This window comes from Gouania willdenowi, unplaced genomic scaffold, assembly GCF_900634775.1.
Source record: "Gouania willdenowi unplaced genomic scaffold, fGouWil2.1 scaffold_3_arrow_ctg1, whole genome shotgun sequence".
Taxonomy (NCBI): Eukaryota; Metazoa; Chordata; class Actinopteri; order Blenniiformes; family Gobiesocidae; genus Gouania; species Gouania willdenowi.
The window spans coordinates 1,009,748-1,029,789 of NW_021145162.1; the positions used below are offsets into that span (position 1 = coordinate 1,009,748).

The 20,042-nt window shown below is 37.0% G+C and overlaps 1 protein-coding gene across 3 annotated transcripts in view; it reads right to left on the bottom strand.

The window, feature by feature from the left end:
• dgkb (diacylglycerol kinase, beta) overlaps positions 1–20,042 on the bottom strand; it is a 160,819-nt gene that overhangs the window by 48,732 nt on the left and 92,045 nt on the right. For all 3 annotated transcript variants that reach the window (XM_028442180.1, XM_028442179.1, XM_028442181.1), the window contains one exon: positions 16,982–17,046. In XM_028442180.1, the coding sequence (XP_028297981.1) occupies positions 16,982–17,046 (65 nt within the window). The remainder of the gene's footprint in view (positions 1–16,981; positions 17,047–20,042) is intronic.

Below are 20,042 nucleotides of genomic sequence, written 5' to 3' on the forward strand. Positions count from 1 at the left end.
TATAGTACATACGTCTACTGTATACTATAGTACATACTGTCTACTGTATACTATAGTACATACTGTCTACTGTATACTATAGTACATACTGTCTACTGTATACTATAGCACATACTGTCTACTGTATACTATAGTACATACTGTCTACTGTATACTATAGCACATACTGTCTACTGTATACTATAGTACATACTGTCTACTGTATACTATAGCACATACTGTCTATTGTATACTATAGTACATACTGTCTACTGTATACTATAGCATATACTGTCTACTGTATACTATAGTACATACTGTCTACTGTATACTATAGCACATACTGTCTACTGTATACTATAGTACATACTGTCTACTGTATACTATAGTATATACTGTCTACTGTATACTATAGTACATACTGTCTACTGTATACTATAGTACATACTGTCTACTGTATACTATAGTACATACTGTCTACTGTATACTATAGTACATACTGTCTACTGTATACTATAGTACATACTGTCTACTGTATACTATAGCACATACTGTCTACTGTATACTATAGTACATACTGTCTACTGTATACTATAGTACATACTGTCTACTGTATACTATAGTACATACTGTCTACTGTATACTATAGCACATACTGTCTACTGTATACTATAGTACATACTGTCTACTGTATACTATAGTACATACTGTCTACTGTATACTATAGCACATACTGTCTACTGTATACTATAGTACATACTGTCTACTGTATAGTATAGTACATACTGTCTACTGTATAGTATAGTACATACTGTCTACTATATACTATAGTATGAAGTATATTTCCAAGTTTCCCAAGATGCATCTGGAACCTCCAGCATTAAAAACCTTGTTCACACTGAGACTAAATATATCTGTTTATTCTCCACCTTTATTTTGAAAGTTCTGAAAACATTTGAAGTGAGAAAGTGACCAAGTAGAATATCAACATGTGCTCATTAGATCCGTAAAACTCACATAGACATATTTCATTCACACATACATTGGTCTATTGACTAGTGCTAGGTTCCCAAAGTGGGGTATGGAAATAGGGGGTACTAGTACTAATGCTAGGCTAATGCTATCAATAAACCAATGCTAATGATATGGCTAATGCTATGTTAATATTAATGCTAGCTAACGGTATTGCTAAGTTAATGCTCATGGTAATGCTAGGCTAATGCTAATTAGAGGTGTGGAAAAAAAATAGATTTCACGATTTATCAAAAAAAAATGTGTTGCTATGGTTACTTGATGCACTTGATTTTATGATGATAGTGTGTAATACCTGTAATATTTATGTATTCACAGACATTTTATTTTCATATAATCTGTTCAGATCAGTGTTTAAACTGATACAATAGGATTAATTATATTTTCTTATTTTTTTGTATTATCAGTAATTCAGGTGCTTTATCATTAATATTCTCACTTACAGTTGTTACAATGACGTCATTATGTTGTCATGGTTACTTTGAGACTCTACACATTAATTTCAGTGAAAAGAAACTTGTTGCACTTTATTTTATGACAGTGTGTAACACTGTATTTTCTTTTTACAGTGAAAATGTGTAAAAACACTAATAATAAAAAATAAATAGGATGTTTTGAAGTAAATAGTTTTGACTCAGTTTGTCCTGAATGATCAATATCTTCTGATGGACATAAACAGCAACTTCATTTTTCATCTCTACGTTTTGATATTAACTGGGTAGAATATCGCGATATAATGCTAATGCTAGCAAATGCTAATGGTGATGCTGGACAGATCAATGGTTCCCGGCTCGACTAGTCTATCCTTCGATCCTATTCTGTTTACTAACAACAACCAGTAGAACCAGATGTTCTCCACCTCTGATCCTGGTTCTAATGGAGATTTATTCCTATAAAATAGAGAACGTTTTTTCTTCCCACTGTCACTAAATGTTTGTTCATGTGGATCTTGTTGAGTTCTTTACTTACTATGGACTTTATATTTTGTTAAAGTGCTTTTAGGTGATTTTGTTGTAATTTGCACTATATAAATAAAGTTGAGTTGAATTGAGTAGGCTAATGCTAATGATAGCAAATGCTAATGTTAATACTAGGCTAATGCTAGCTCATGTTAACAGTAATGATAGGCTAATGGTAATGATAGGCTAATGCTATTTAATGCTAACGGTAATGCTAGGCTAATGCTAGCTAATGTTAACAGTAATGATAGGCTAATGGTAATGATAGGCTAATGGTAATGATAGGCTAATGGTAATGATAGGCTAATGGTAATGATAGGCTAATGCTATTTAATGCTAACGGTAATGCTAGGCTAATGCTAGGCTAATGCTAGGCTAATGCTAGCTAATGCTAGCTAATGCTAAAATGGTAAATGGTAAATGGACATGATTTATATAGAGCTTTATCACCACTGAAACAGTCTCAAAGCTTTACATATCAGCTCATTCACCCAATCATTCTCACATTCACACACCAGTGGGACAGGACTGACATGCAAGGCACTAGTCGACCACTGGGAGCAACTTAGGGTTCAGTGTCTTGCCCAAGGACACTTCGACACATAGTCAGGTACTGGGATCGAACCCCCAACCTCTCGATCAGAAGACGACCCTCTACCACCTGAGCCACGGTAATAGCCTAACAGTAATGCTAGGCTAATGCTAATGCATTGTTCAATGACGCAGGCCAGCACCTCCATCCTCACTTACATTTTCTTCAGGAAAATGCAGATATTCTAGTTATATATGTCTCCTCTACAGGATAGATACAATTCAGAGATCATTTTCACTGTAAGGATGCATTGTATATGACATTACATCATAGTTTTTTAGGTGTGGATGAGTAGGGGGTACATGGTTTCAGGTTAAAGGTCTGAAGGGAAACAGCACTGTGAAACCCCTGTTCTAGAGGAAGTTCCTCCTCCTCAGAGTCACCAGATTATCCAGTGATTATTATGTGTGTGCTCAGTGAAAAAGCAGCCTAGTGTTTTAGTTTTAATCTCATTATCACCTCCAGGTCCGGTTGTGTCAGTGAATGAATGTTCACACCTCGACCCAGAGATCAGCCTGAGGTGTAAACAACCACAGAAGAAGAAAAATCAGTAATCTACTGATGTGTTTGGGTTGGATGATTACGGCTGATTAAAGAGGAACACGTCCTGAGGTCAGACACACACACACACATACACACACCACCTTATCAATCATAGCTATACTGAACACACATGTTGGTTCTACGTTCTCACTGCAGGTAAATAATGCCATGTTTTTGCCCATATGTGACCTGTATTTGCTCTGTTAACCCCGTCAGCCCCAGCCACTTTTCTCTGAAAATCACAAACCCATAACACATAATGTTTTTCTAAACTTCTACATGACCTGCATGGCTCATTTTATTCAGATTGAAGTAGGACCCTTAGTGGTTACAGATGATGCGACATTTTGGAAATATATGAAACTGAGTTACAATAAATCATGTTTTAAATACAGAAATCTTTAGTCTGCCCCAAAAAATGTTTAGATTTACATCAAATATAAAGCCAGTTATCATTATCAAAGGCTATAAAAGCAGAAATAATTAAACTAATGTATGGAAATGAACTGCAACAAGTTTGGTGATAATAATAAAGATACACATGTTTTTGTACAAAAAAGTTCAGGAGGAAGCCCACTTTATCAAAATTGTGCCAAAGTTTTCCACAGGTTTTAAAAGAAGTTTGTAATATGTCAGTTAAATTGTGTCCAATCATTGTTAGTCTTATGTTTGACCACTAGATGTTGCGTTTAGGTTTGAAATAAACACATATTATCCATTTTTATTCAGGTTTCTGCTGTGCCATGACTAATGCTATTTTTGGTTCCACTCTTTGAGGCTGTTACGCATGGATGTTATTGAGCAATGCTTCGACCAATCAGAATGTTTGACACAGCGTTGTAAAGCTCAGAGCCTGTAGAAAATGGTGTAATCAAACACTATGGGAGTGGCTTTAGCGCTGGCCAATCAGAGCTGGGTAAAGGAGGGACCTGCCATTTTACGTACGATATGCAGATTTTGACGTATTTCTCGACTGAGAAGTGCTCAGATGTCTGTAATGGTGGTGTTTATCTGACTACATGATTTGGCTTTATTAAAATATGGAGTTTTATGCACAGTGGAGCAACTTTTGATTAGAAACAACAAAGGTAAGACAAAATTGGTCATCATTGTTGACTTTTTCCGCTGTGTATTTTCTGATTTTGTGGCGTTGTTTTGGTACGTAGCATATCCGACCTGTATATCAGTGATTCAGCTTGGCCTGTATTTTCACACAGGCTCTTGTTATAGAGATCTGTGTTTATTTTGTGACTCACAGCAGAGGAAAAAGGCAGAGTTTTTTATCCAACCAAACCAGTTTCATATGTAATATCATTATTTAATATATTATGTTATTATTATTATTTAATACGTAATATTATTAATTACTATATAATGTTATTATTAAAGATGTCATATTATAATAATTAGGGATGCACCGAATATTTGGCCACTTCGGTTTAGTTTTCACACACACACACAGCCAGACTCTCTCCTTACTGCTCTCCATCACTGCGTAAAAGTTGGAAACCGTCCAATTCCACAACAGAGTTCGTTGTTAGCGTTGTTAGCGCTGTTAGCGTTGTTAGCGCAGTTAGCGTTGTTAGCGTTGTTAGCGCTGTGAGCCATGAATCCGTAAACATCTCCATCATTTCAGAACTTTTTACACTTTGTTTCTCTGAATGAGGCTAAAGGATGTTTATTACTGTAGATAAACCATTAGAAAGTCATTTATTCATCATATCCCACCTTTAATGTACAGTTTTTTTATGGAATGTGTGTTTTGTTTTATTTTGAAGGGTTAATATAAATGATAAACTTTGTTGTGCTTTTTATGAAAAGCAAAAACGACTGGAATATTTTAAAAAATGTCAGAATATTCAATAAACATTTACTTTCTTTAAAAAAACATGTCTAAAATGTATTCTAAGCTATTTGTGCGCTATTAAAAAAATAGTGAAAAACTGAACTGCAATATGATGCAATATGATCAAACAAGATCAAATAAGATAAGATTAAATATGTTTAGCTGACATGAGATAAAATAACTTTAGATGAGGTAAGGTACAATAAAATATATGATAAAATAACATTAGCATTAAAAAAGATAACTGTTAATTTATTCCCTAGAGTTTTGCACTAAATCACGTGTAGCTGTGATCACATGGTCTGTTGCTACATTTGTTGCTAAACATTCAGTCACTGTTTTCTGGTAATAATAGTGTGTACACGTGTGATATTGTCCCAAGGGTTATGGGTTAGGGATTACTATTGCAACAACACATCATTGGTAGGGTTAAACTAACCTGTCTGACGATGGTCATGTGTGTTATGTTGGGAACGGGGCCTGATTTCAGAAGGTGAGTTCTGTGTTGTGTGATCATGTCCGTCCCCCTGCAGTAGATCATGAAGTTATAGAGTAAACTTCCACACTTATGCTGATGATACACAGCTGTATATCTCTATGTCTCCTGATGACACCAGTCCAATGGATGCTCTTTTTAACTTTATTTTAGACATCAAAACTTTCTCCATCTCAATCAGGAGAAAACTGTAGTTTTACTTCTTGGTCCTAAGGCCCAGAGAGAGAAACTTTTACCTAAACTTCAAACAGCGTCTTTTATTCCCTCTATACAAGTTAAAAACCTGGGCGTTATTTTAGACTCTGAGCTCACTTTTATCCCTCACATTAAAAATATAACAAAACTAGGTTTTTATCATTTGAAGAAATAATCCAGAGTCTGCCCCATTCTCTCTCAGGCCAACACGGAGACGCTAATGCTTTTATCACCGGTCGGATTATCTACTGTTTTCCTGCTTTCTGGTCTTTTGAGTGATTGTTTGTTTATTCCGAGTTCATTGTACATTACATATACAAATGGCTCTTTTCAAATTAACATACTTTCATACATACCTGGACTTGAAAAGGAGTGGGAGGAAGTAAACTTATAAATTCCCACCCCTGTACTTGTCATAATTCATATCAGCTTTGAGACTGTTTCAGTGTGGTGATAAAGCTCTAATAAATCATGTCCATTTACCATTTATGTAACAGTTTTATATATATAATTTTATTTATTTTTTTGTCACAAAAATCACAGCTAGTGTTAAAGTTCAGCATCATCAAGCGCAAACAATCTTTTTAGCACTGTTATTATTATTATTATTATTATTATTATTATTATTATTATTATTATTATTATTATTATTATATTTTTTAAATATACTCCCTGCAAAATTCACTTTCAGTTGTCAATATTCCTCTTCATTTCCGTACTCTAACAACATATTTCCTTTATGTTTCTTTTTAAACTTATATACTAAATATTTGTATGACTCCGCCTACTGACACATACCAACTGCTCCTGGTAAATCCCACCAATGGGACTTTAGAGTTATCACATCCCCTCAGGTTATACTGCCCTTCATTATTAATAAATCATTTCTGGACGTTATATGACAGTACATTATTGTTGGCGTTGTATAAAAGATGTACAGTATATAGTTTTATTAAATCAGTGAGCTTCAGAAGTCCAGATTTTAAAAAATAGACAGTTTGTGTGACTTTATGTACATAAACTTTATGTATAACACTTATAGCACGCTTCTGTAATAAAAAGACAGGATGTAATGAGCTTTTATAGATGTTACCCCATATTTAGAAGCAATACGTTAAATACGGTAATATTAACGTGCAGTACAGTATGCAGACAGCATCATACTCAATAATGCTTTTAACTTTGTTTATTACTGCAATGCTTTTAGCAACCTTAGATTGTCTTATGATAGTTTGTTGTCCACTGTTATACATAAACATTAGCTTTCAGACACCGTTTCAGTTTGTATAATATCTGTGTTTCATTGTTTTTCACTTTTCTTTTTGTAGTTTCCAAAAAACTTTAGTCTTGTTCAGATTTAATGATAGTTTGTTTATGTCCAATCTGTTTTTTCACTTTCCTTAATTCATTTCTGACAGTACTAATGAATCATTTTCATTTGAATATAACATATTAGTGTCATCTGCAAATAGAATCATTTTTAACAACTGAGAATTCTTAAATATGTCATTTATATACAAGTTGAAAGCATTCAACAGGAAAAGTACAAACACTTTGATGAATGCTCACCTATTTTTATAAACTACATTCTCCCTTGAAATAGTCTTCACTAAAAAACTATATCAAGTCAACAATTACTACAGAATTCATCAATTTTAAAATCACTGCATTTCTCCTCGTGTGTTTCAGGATCAAGTTTAAGGTTCTCTTACTGGTTTTTAAGTGTCCTAATGGTCTTAGGCCTTCTTATCTTTCAGAACTACTTTTATTCTATGAACCTTCTTGAACTCTGAGGTTCTCCACGCTGGACTTTTAGTAATCCTTACAGTCAGGACCAGTTCCAGTTTTATGGCCCTCGTCTGTGAAACAGTCAGTGGAACAGTCAGTGGAACAGTCTGTGGAACAGTCTGTGGAACAGTCTGTGGAACAGTCTGTGGAACAGTCAGTGGAACAGTCAGTGGAACAGTCTGTGGAACAGTCTGTGGAACAGTCAGTGGAACAGTCAGTGAAACAGTCAGTGGAACAGTCTGTGGAACAGTCTGTGAAACAGTCTGTGGAATAGTCTGTGGAACAGTCTGTGGAACAGTCTGTGGAACAGTCAGTGGAGAACCTCAGGGCTGCAGAGAACGTTCATAATTTTAAAAACAGGTTTAAGATCCACCTTTTCAAATGAGCTTTGAACTAATGATTTATTCATGTTTTTATTGTTATCTTTTGTTGTTTTTATAGTTTTAGGATTATCTTTTACGACTACTATCCAGTGTTTTCTCTGAACTGGGGGCTGTGATGGGCGTGGCTACAGTGACCCTCAGTGATGGTGAATCTTCTGCTGTGTTGGTGGACTGGGGGCTCTGTACCCATGGTCTGTGTCCTGCTGCTGGTGACGTCTCCTTACCTGATCCTCTGTACCAGCCTGAGCCATTGTCCTTATTTTAACCTGTGTCTGTGTGCGGTGGGCGGGGTTTGTACAGGGTGGGTGTGTTTTTAACAATGTAAAAGAGCTTTGAGCTGCATCCATTTGTATGAAAAGCGTTTTCTATAAATAAAGATTGATTGATTGATTGATTAATTGATTGATTGATTGATTGATTGATTGATTGGTTGATTGATTGATTGATTGATTGATTGATTGATTGATTGATTGATTGATTGATTGATTGATTGATTGATTGATTGATTGATTGATTGATTGATTGATTGATGCCGTCCCCCTCTGTGATGCGGCCCTGTAGGAAGTGGTTCCTAGTCCAAGGTTGAGAACCCCTGCTGTAGGGAGGGTCGATGCTGTTAAACACAATTTAGTTTGACTCCTGGCTCATGTTGTGTACGTGCGAGTGTGTGTTTTGATGCGATCAGAACAAGCCCCTCCCACTTCCTGCTCTCCGTACTTCATCTGTCAGAGGAAGTTTGAACAAAGAGCTCCAGGCTGTAGTAATGAGTTACTTTACGAGTACTTTACTCATGTGATCTGATCACCTCCATGAACTGAGCTCATACAGTGAAACAGTCAGTGGAACAGTCTGTGGAACAGTCTGTGGAACAGTCAGTGGAACAGTCAGTGGAACAGTCTGTGGAACAGTCTGTGAAACAGTCTGTGAAACAGTCTGTGGAATAGTCTGTGGAACAGTCTGTGGAACAGTCAGTGGAACAGTCTGTGAAACAGTCTGTGGAACAGTGTGGAACAGTCTGTGAAACAGTCTGTGGAACAGTCAGTGGAACAGTCTGGAATAGTCTGTGGAACAGTCTGTGGAATAGTCTGTGGAACAGTCTGTGGAACAGTCAGTGGAACAGTCAGTGGAACAGTCTGTGAAACAGTCTGTGGAACAGTCAGTGGAACAGTCTGGAATAGTCTGTGGAACAGTCTGTGGAACAGTCTGTGGAATAGTCTGTGGAACAGTCTGTGGAACAGTCAGTGGAACAGTCAGTGAAACAGTCAGTGGAACAGTCTGTGAAACAGTCTGTGGAATAGTCTATGGAACAGTCTGTGAAACAGTCTGTGGAATAGTCAGTGGAACAGTCTGTGGAACAGTCTGTGGAACAGTCTGTGGAACAGTCTGTGGAACAGTCTGTGGAACAGTCTGTGAAACAGTCTGTGGAATAGTCTGTGGAACAGTCTGTGGAACAGTCAGTGGAACAGTCTGTGGAACAGTCAGTGGAACAGTCTGTGAAACAGTCTGTGGAACAGTCAGTGGAACAGTCAGTGGAACAGTCTGTGGAACAGTCTGTGAGACAGTCTGTGGAATAGTCTGTGGAACAGTCTGTGGAACAGTCAGTGGAACAGTCAGTGAAACAGTCAGTGGAACAGTCTGTGAAACAGTCTGTGGAATAGTCTGTGGAACAGTCTGTGGAACAGTCTGTGGAACAGTCAGTGGAACAGTCAGTGGAACAGTCTGTGGAACAGTCTGTGAAACAGTCTGTGGAACAGTCAGTGGAACAGTCTGGAATAGTCTGTGGAACAGTCTGTGGAACAGTCTGTGGAATAGTCTGTGGAACAGTCAGTGAAACAGTCAGTGGAACAGTCTGTGAAACAGTCTGTGGAATAGTCTGTGGAACAGTCTGTGGAATAGTCTGTGGAACAGTATGTGAAACAGTCTGTGGAACAGTCTGTGGAACAGTCAGTGGAGAACCTCAGGGCTGCAGAGAACGTTCATAATTTTAAAAACAGGTTTAAGATCCACCTTTTCAAATGAGCTTTGAACTAATGATTTATTCATGTTTTTATTGTTATCTTTTGTTGTTTTTATAGTTTTAGGATTATCTTTTACGACTACTATCCAGTGTTTTCTCTGAACTGGGGGCTGTGATGGGCGTGGCTACAGTGACCCTCAGTGATGGTGAATCTTCTGCTGTGTTGGTGGACTGGGGGCTCTGTACCCATGGTCTGTGTCCTGCTGCTGGTGACGTCTCCTTACCTGATCCTCTGTACCAGCCTGAGCCATTGTCCTTATTTTAACCTGTGTCTGTGTGCGGTGGGCGGGGTTTGTACAGGGTGGGTGTGTTTTTAACAATGTAAAAGAGCTTTGAGCTGCATCCATTTGTATGAAAAGCGTTTTCTATAAATAAAGATTGATTGATTGATTGATTAATTGATTGATTGATTGATTGATTGATTGATTGATTGATTGATTGATTGGTTGATTGATTGATTGATTGATTGATTGATTGATTGATTGATTGATTGATTGATTGATTGATTGATTGATTGATTGATTGATTGATTGATTGATTGATTGATTGATTGATTGATTGATTGATTGATGGCCGTCCCCCTCTGTGATGCGGCCCTGTAGGAAGTGGTTCCTAGTCCAAGGTTGAGAACCCCTGCTGTAGGGAGGGTCGATGCTGTTAAACACAATTTAGTTTGACTCCTGGCTCATGTTGTGTACGTGCGAGTGTGTGTTTTGATGCGATCAGAACAAGCCCCTCCCACTTCCTGCTCTCCGTACTTCATCTGTCAGAGGAAGTTTGAACAAAGAGCTCCAGGCTGTAGTAATGAGTTACTTTACGAGTACTTTACTCCTGTGATCTGATCACCTCCATGAACTGAGCTCATACATTATTAAAGGCAGAGGAATCAGAGGATTGATCCTAATAGATCCTAAACTCATCCAACACATGAATTATTCACATAACACACCAATCATTTTCCTAAAATATCTCAATCATTTTTCACAAAACGCTCCAAAGATAAGGCGTGAAACAACATTCATTTACTACACAAACTACACAACGTGTGCTGACATCCTCCTTTCATATTCCCGCCAAACACCAAACATGTGGTTTATCTCAGAGAGAACAGCATTTGCCTTCCATCAGCTGCAGAGGAGGAATGTGGCGTTTGGTGGTGTTTCTAATGGAATCTCGATGTCGTTTTGTGTGACACACTCAGATAAAAACATGACTGCTGCGTTGCCAGGTTGGGTTCAAAGCAACTTTAATCACAAACATGTGATTGTATCACATGATCAACATTCATGTCAGCATTAGGATAATCAATAACCAATCAGAGCATTAACATAGGAAACAAGTTTGGGAGTTTTGAGTAATTTTGTCGACTTTTGTCAATATTTACATTTTTGTTGTTGTTTTGTGTGTTTTTTAGTTAATCAAAAAGATTCTGCGTAGTTTTGTCCTTTTTTTGTCTAGTTTTAGGTGTTTTTGTTGTCGTTTTGTGTGATTTTAGAGGTGTTTAGTAATTTTTTTGTCAGGTTTTGTGTGTTTTTCTGGACATTTTGGATTTTTGTTGTTTTGTTTAATTTTGTGGCTTAGTGGTTTTGTGCTGCTGTTTTCTGTCACAATGGGCCGAGGGTTTCATTTCTACGTGGAGACCAAACATAAGCTTTAGAACTTTAGGAAGAATATGAAACAGCTGCTGCAGAAAAATCATTTGTTTTTGTTTGTTTTTTGTGGAAGTAAAAAAAGTGATTTTTGTCTGTACATTCATTATCTTTTGCAGGATTAAAATATAAACTGAACTAAAACAAAAAAGTACAGCAAATAAAAATATAGCAAAATATATAAACAACAAAAGACACAACATCTGGTCTTTTTGTTGCTGTTTTGTGTGGGTTATTTATTATTATTATTATTATTATTATTATTATTATTGGAGTCATTACTGCATGTATTTTTGTTCATATTTTGTAAATCTTCTATTATTTATGTTTACCTTGGAGTGGTTTTGTATCTAGATTAGCTCTTATCACGCTAACTTTCAGAATTTAATCAGTGTGTGCTGGACTACAAAGCTTGCTAACGTCTTACGGAGCTAAATCACCATGGTTACTGTGTGGATCTGATCTGAAGGGGGGGATACTTTAGACATTGATGCAATCCTTTCATTTACCGATGACATCATTTAGTAAAAATATAGATTTATATCTGATTTACAGTCAGCTGATGAAGCATGTGTCTACGTATGCACGTACAGGTAAAGTCATTCATTCATTCCTACGCTATAGTGAGGCTGACATCATCATCAGGAACATACTACAGTAAACAATGTGTTCTCATTCCAGTGTGTGATATAGATCTACCTGAATAGAAACACGTGTGTGCTGTAATAAAGTTTAACTGCAGAGCGCTGTCTGTTTATCATCTAATAGATTAATATCATAAATAATCTCACACTTTTACACATTAACAGTATCAGCAGCTTCCTGTCTGAGTTCTATTATTGCTGCCTTTTCTGTGACAACAGTGTTGTTTTTGGTCTGAATTATGGATTTTAATTATTCATCATTTTAAACTAGATATGAGTGAGTATAAAAGCTCCGCCTCCTTCTTTTGCTCTTCACTGTCATCATGGATTTATATTCATTATATTTATTTAAGATCATAAACTGTTCCTCCTGTAAAGACGCTCAGTCTGACAGTTCTCTCCATTGATTGGTCAGATGCTACAAGCTCCACCCCTTTCATGTGCACGTGCACGTAGCGAGTCGCTTGACTTAAATTAGCGTGTTTTTTTACTTAGGACAGCTTCTCTCTGACAGGGAATGTTTGGTTAGTTGAACTAACGGAGATTAATCCAGGATATAATTATCAGGATTTGTAGCCAATGTTTATTTATCACAACATTAACACAGGAAACAAAGAGTTTGTGTGTTTTTGTTGTCATTTGTTCTGTAATTTTTCTCCATATTTGTTGTTGTTTTGTAAATATATATTTTTTCTTTTTTATTTGTACATATATTTTTGTATTTTTACATTTCCTTGCATTTTTTATTCTGTGTGCATTTTTCTGTAGTTTTGTTGTGTGTTTTTGTTTTAGAGTCATTTTGTGTATTTGTGTCTACCTTAACACCACACACTGAACCAATCAAAGGATGAGATCAAACAGAAGTTCATCTTAAAACCAGAACGTGTTGCAGGTAATATTAATGAGAGAATTATTTACTTTCACTCTAAAAAATAAACGCCAGTTTAATTATAAATGTAAAGCATGCAATTCATTTCAAATATCTCCTAGGAAAAGCTCTTTGATGAAAATCATGTGCATTGGACACATTTAGCATCTTAGTAATAAAACCTAACTGCAAAAAATTAAGAGCCACGAGCAGCTTTAGTTCCCCCAACCACATGCTGAGAACCTCTGCTTTAAGGGACTTTCTGTGGAGTCATCAGCAGTATCTGGCAATGCAGGGCAGACATCTTCATGTAGGAGATACTAGAGAAAATAGCGCTGCTCCAGACTCATTAAACCCAACCTGGCAACGCAGCCTGTCCATAGGCTAGTAGCTAGTTAAACGAGCTAATGAGGCATGAATGAGTAACACATGTAATCTGTCCCTCAGAATGATGGCTGCTGTCCACAGAGCACAGTGGAATATGATAATGAGTATGAATGAGATTATTATCAGGCTGCGTGTCATCACTCTGACTGATCCCGCACGTCAAGCTAGCAGAGCAAATTCAATTAGCCGCGCAATTACTGGGCGGCACTAGTGGAGACGTATGGACTGAGGACGTTAAATATTGATGTGAACGCAGTCGCAGATGCTACGTTTGTGCACGTGTAAAGGTGAACGTGTCTCCTGGAGATAATCACTAATGCTAAATATGATGTTTGGTCCATCCGTCACGTTCTGCACAGGCCCTCAGGACGCTAACTCATAGCCCCGCCCACAGGGAGCCTTTAAAGCTAAATACTAATCATTCAAACCTTTTATAGACAAAACATGGACAAAAGTCAGAGAAACGTTCCTCTAAAGCAGCGATTCTCAACTGGTGGGTCAGGACCCAAAAGTGGGTCACAGACCTGTACTGGGTGTGTCGCGGACAGCTGGTCAAAAATAAATAAATAGCCTAGTTAATGTCTCACATGTTTATTTTGAAAGAAACTTTTCTTTTGACAGGTATGCTGTGAAATCCATGTTGAACAGAAAAATATATAGATATATGTTTTAAAAAACCATATATATATATATATATATATACGTGTGTGTGTGTGTTTTCAACAGGGGTAGAAAGTAATGAATTACATTTATTCTTGTTACTGTAATTGAGTAGCTTTTTTGTGTACTTCTACTTTTTTGAGAACTTTTTAAAATCTGTAATTTTACTTTTACTTCAGTAAATTTTGTTTCATGCAACAATACTTTGTTACATTTGAAATAGATTCTGTTACAGAGTAAAATAAATCCCGTACTGACAGAAGTCTGCTACATTTGTGCTATAGAACGTACCCTAGAGCTGGTCTAATGTGTATATGTCTATGACCTGCTCTGTTGATTCACGTGATGTCACTCACATTAGTGCATGGCTACAAAACTAGAGCTCTAAATTCTGATGGAGAACAGGAAACTAGAGAATCTATCGTCTGAAATCATCAAAATGTTTATATTTTAGTAGTATAGATTTTAAACCTATGTCTGTGGTCAGGAGGAGCAGAGTCTGCTGATGCCCGTTTCTATAGCGACCACTTGGTCAGAGGTATGTTAGCTTAGCGAGCTAACTGTGTTTATATAACATTAGGTTGTCGTTAAATGCTCATTTCCTATTATTGACCTTCTTTCTTTCACCCCTGCTGCACACTGTGCACATAAAGCTGAACACCCTAATGCTACATGTCATCAACTACTATTCAATAGTAATATTTATATATATGTATGTGACAAACACACCTCATGTATCCTGAACTGTCAGGCTAACGTCATCGTTAACATGTTTGTTTACATTATAGCTGTTACTGCTGAGGAGGTTGTGGACCCGCCCACTCAGAAGATTTTGGGGGGTCGAGGGTGTGTGTGTGCGACTCAGAGGAGAGCGTTTTTGTGCCCCCTGAAGTTTTCCTAATGCCCCCCATTAAATACTGTCTGGCGTTGACTTCATCCTACAGCAGTGCCTGATAAACCACTGTGTGTCTTTACACATTGTGTGTTTTTATAACAGTTACAGGTGTTGTAGCTGATTAATCAGCAGTTTAGAACAATGATCATGTGATTTTAATTATTATTATTAATATAAAACTGTATTTGTAGACGTGCACACGTCACCCTGGGGTCAGTATCATTTTTTCCTCCTTCAGCTCATTCCACCTAGAATGTTTTATAGACATTATATAACATACTGTACACATTCATTGCTTTCAGAGGTGATTTATTGGATGCTCTGACACATTGGATTATTGACACAAACACTGACCTCATCAAAATGACATTTATTATATTTTATTTATCCAGGTTAGCCACACTATGTCTTGTTCTCATGCACGTTATTTTCAAATGATGTTCTTTAACATTAATTAAAAAAAGAACCTAGTTTGATCTTCATACGTGTCTTTTTATTTTTTATGGAGAGATTTCCTGTATTAATGCTCAGATCACTCATTATTCTAATGCTGACATGAATGTTGATCAAACAAACCCATTTTTGTGGCCCCACTATGATAGAAGTTATATATATATTTGTACAAGTTATAAATATTTATTCATTACTTATAGTGTTGTTTGGTGCATGATAAGAGTTCATGTACAAAACCATACAAGCAATAAAAAGAATTTAATATGGTTGAAATGAAATAAACATTCAGTTTCCTTTGTACATGGAACTATATAAATAATCAACTTAGGATAATAAATCCACTGTCTTTTTAAAAAATCTATTTGATAATAATGTTTCTTCTCCAACATAATAAACCATAGAGGATAAAATACAATAACAGGAAGTGATTCCCTGAGAAAACTATATTTTATACATTTTGTAGATGTTTTATACTGTGACATCCTTTAACTAATATTATCCAATGAGAACATAAACATGGCGTACTAACCTGGTATTAGATATAAATGTGGTTAGATGTGTTCTTTACCGTCTCTACCTTGTTTAAAGCCAAAATAAAAACAAACTCTGGTTTGGTGCTTCAGCCATGGTGTGTGTGTTGTCTAGTGTTTGTGACGCTGTGTGTGTCTGTGTGAGACACAACTTTAGCTTGTTTGTTTGTTTTGAACTGTAATTCTATAGAATTGGAGCTGTCTTTATTCAGCACATTCTCATGTTCAACAGCCAGTCATCAAACAGATGGGTGGAACCAGTGTGTGGAAACAGCCTATCATAACCCTGTACGTCACCAGTGACAGACAATCACTAATCATTCAGCAGCTGTGTCGTTTGGTTGCCATGTTGGTTTGTTTTCATGTAAGTATCATGCATTGAGCGTAGACTGTGCAGTAAGAAGCCAGGAGGACAGTAGAGGCAGCCGCAATGACGAGGATGACTGTGATTGGTTATCTCGGTCAGTCAATCAGAGTTACTAGAACTACAGCAAGCCGCGAGGACCAAAGTTTATTATCATGATAAAAAAATAGAGTAATAAATGGGGAAATATAAGTGTGAGAAATGACAAGTGTGGCGTGTGTGAGAATGCGTCAAATTGCGTGACTGTCACTCTCAAAGGGTGGGGCTTGGCAGCTCTGGCTTAACAAGTAGCGACCCATTCTGCATGTTGGGTTAGCTTAGCATAAAGCCACCGGTCCCACATATTTGGTTAGCTTAGCATGTAGCGACCAGTCCCACATGTTAGGTTAGCCTAGTATATAGCCACCGGTCCTACATGTTTGGTTAGCTTAGCACATAGCAAAGAGGGCCACATGTTTGGTTAGCTTAGCATGTAGGGAGGCTAGCTGAGCAGGGTTGGGTTAAAGGTTAGGTTAGGTTGTGTTGACCTGCATCATCTGGGCCACTGATTGGTTCAAAACAATTTACAACATGTCTGTAATTAGCTGTTAGCATCTGGTCTGTTAGCTTTCTGTGTGGACTTTGCATGTTTTCCCTGAGTTAATGTGTGCTGTGGTATCTGAAGGGTTTGTGTGCGTGTGTGTGTGTGTGTGTGTGTGTACCTGCTGTTGAACCTCTCAGGATGTTTCTCTCTCATCACGTGGAAACGATGGGCGATCGAGGCGTCCTGAAAGACATCATCAGACCATGCTTATGTTCTCTGCACACACACACGCACACACACACACACACACACACCGTGTGTGATCCAGCCCTTTAGAGTATCTAAGTCATTACATAGGACGTAAATCATGGGTTCTCAACCTTTGGGTCAGGACCATGTTTGGGTGACACCCAGATGCCTTCAGGAAACGTAGAATATTTATTGAACCATTTTTGCTTATTTTTACCCATTTTCTAAAACTCCACCAAACTCAACATATTTTAACCTATTTTCATCACTTTTTCTTGTCATATTTTTTCTCCTTTTACATTTACATTTCTCCCATTTCTGACACTTCTACATCACATTTCAATGAAATTTCTACACATTTTTTCCACATTCCAGACATGTTCATCATTTATAAACCATTTCTACCACTTTTACACCTAATCACATATATTGACCATTATTGTCACTTTTAACCTCTTTTCACCATATTTCATGATTATTTTTGCCAATTTAACCACATTCACATTTGTCATGGCCATTATTATTGACGAATTGAACTAATTGTTCCAATATTAACATTTTTTACTACTTTTTTCTGTCTGTTTTTATTCACTCTAATTTGCAGCTTTAAACCAATTTCTATGGTTTTTAAAATCTCATTTCACCTCCTTTTCCACCATTTTTGGTCACTTTGAACCATTTTATTAGTGATTAAAACCAGGATTTTCATCTTTAAGATGACTATAATAAGAGTAAACTTTATTTTGGGGGTCACAGGCTGAAGGTTGAGAACCACTGGTTTAAACAATGAAACCAGTGGAAGTGAAATTATAAAGACAACAAACACAAACAAAAGCAAAGAGAAGATACTTCTTGACTGTAACTTGTCAAGCCGTGACTCCCAGGGGAGCTTCTTATAGGATGGAGGAGCTGTGAGAGGCGGAGCCTGTGATGTGTAATAATTAACTACACACACACACACAGAGTTGTTGTGTGTGTTCACAGCTCAGACACACACAGGAAGTGAGTCTGACCTGTAGGGCAGAGCGTGGATCCTGTGACTCTGCTCCACATTAACACTCCTCCTCCACCTCCACGGTGTGAGGTGTGAACTTTACACAACACAACTTCACACACACACGTGACGACTTCAGACGCAGTTTGGAAAACAAAAGTTGATGTGAGGAAGTGTGAGCTACGGCAGAGACATGTGACGATCTCATGATCAACACATCGACATTACAACGACTCAACCATCGCACAGGAAACAACAAAGGATGTGTGTGTTTTGTATATTTTGGTCATTGTGTGTGCAATCTTTGTTTTGTGTGTAATTTTGTGTTTTTTGTTGATGTTTCACATATTCTTCTGTTAGTCGTGTGTGTATTGTTGTCATCTTGTGTGATTGTGTTTATTTTTACATTTTTGTGTGTTTCTGCTTTAGTTGTGTCTATTGTTTTGTCTTTTTGCATATCTTTCTCTCATTTTGTGTATTTTTGGAGTCGTGTGTTTTCTGTTGTTGTTTCTATATTTTTCTGTATTTGTTGTCTTGTGTCTTGTTTTTTTTGTTTAGTGAATATTTGGAGCTATTTTGCATTGTGTGTTATTGCAGTCATTTTATGTATTTTTGGTGTTCATTTGTAAAACTTTCACTCATTTTGTGAGTAAGTTATTTAAATGATTTTGAGTTTTTATTTTGTATATTTTTCTGTCAGTTTGTGAGTGTTTTTTTTTTTTTGTTTTCGAAAATTATCCTGACAAGCCCCCAAATTATTTTACAAGCCCCTCTAGGGTGTCTATCTAAAGGCTTGAGGGGCCGCATCATACACGGGACGACAAACCAAAATAAAGATGATCAAATGTTTATTAAAGCAAAGTTCTTAAAAAGTGGAAACAGAATCAACAAGTTCTGATGAACTACGTCCGGGCCCGCGGAACCTCTCCGCGCCAAATAGCAGGTACCTCATTCCCCAGAATTCAGTCAAATGACTCTGTTCTGCCGAGTAAAAAAAAAGAAATCGTTAATTGTCATATATTGGTATGTCAACGATTCGGTGCCACTAAGTGTCGCAATATTTGGTCTCACAAATAAATAAGAAAAATACTTAAATGGAAATTGCCTAAATAAGAGGGTGGTGCCCCTCGAGCCCCCAAACAAATTGTGCAAGGCATAATCGTAATCTACGTGGAATTATCTTTCAAACATTATATCACACATTTATGTTCCCATAAGTTTGGAAATGATCAGAAATGGGGGGTCCATCCAGCGTGCATCCCGGGTCCTTCTAGGGTCCACACAAGGTCAGTCCAGGGTCCACCCTTTAAAGCAGTGGTTACTTACTTCTGAATCCAAGTCCCCCCTTTTGTTCGTCTACAACGTTTTGCTTAGAAAACTATTTAAAAACATCTATAGATCATAATGATAGAATTCTTGAGTGATTACACACGTTTTAAATAAGTGGAAATAAACAGTATTTATTGCAGTGTTTCCCAACCTTTTTTGGACCTTGACCCCATTTTGATATCTATAATTTCTGGCGATCCCAAAGACATTTTTTACTAGAAGTAGTATCACTTCCACCTCGTCTTACTTAATAAAACGTCATTCAGAGTTCTTTATACTGATGGCTTGAAAGTTTAATGTTGTACATAGCTTGAGCATAACACCACTGTTTTCACCGACGCCACCGTCGAACTAAAAACACAACATAAGAATACCATAAGGTAGAAACAAGGTGTAAAATAAATATATAAAACATACCTCGCTGGCTGACCCATAACTACAAGGCAGAAATGAGGTCTTATTTAGCACTTTTGTTGTTTTAAACCGTGGCCTTGATAAGCCAAGCTGTGTTTCTTGCTTGGGGTGTGCATCACTCTAAAAGGCCCCAGCGGAACCAACATAACAAATAATTGTTCCTACCTGGGAATATTCACATAAATGTCCTAATGACATGCAAAAATATGCTTAAGGCAAAATAAAATACATAAAACAAAAGTATGGCAGTAAA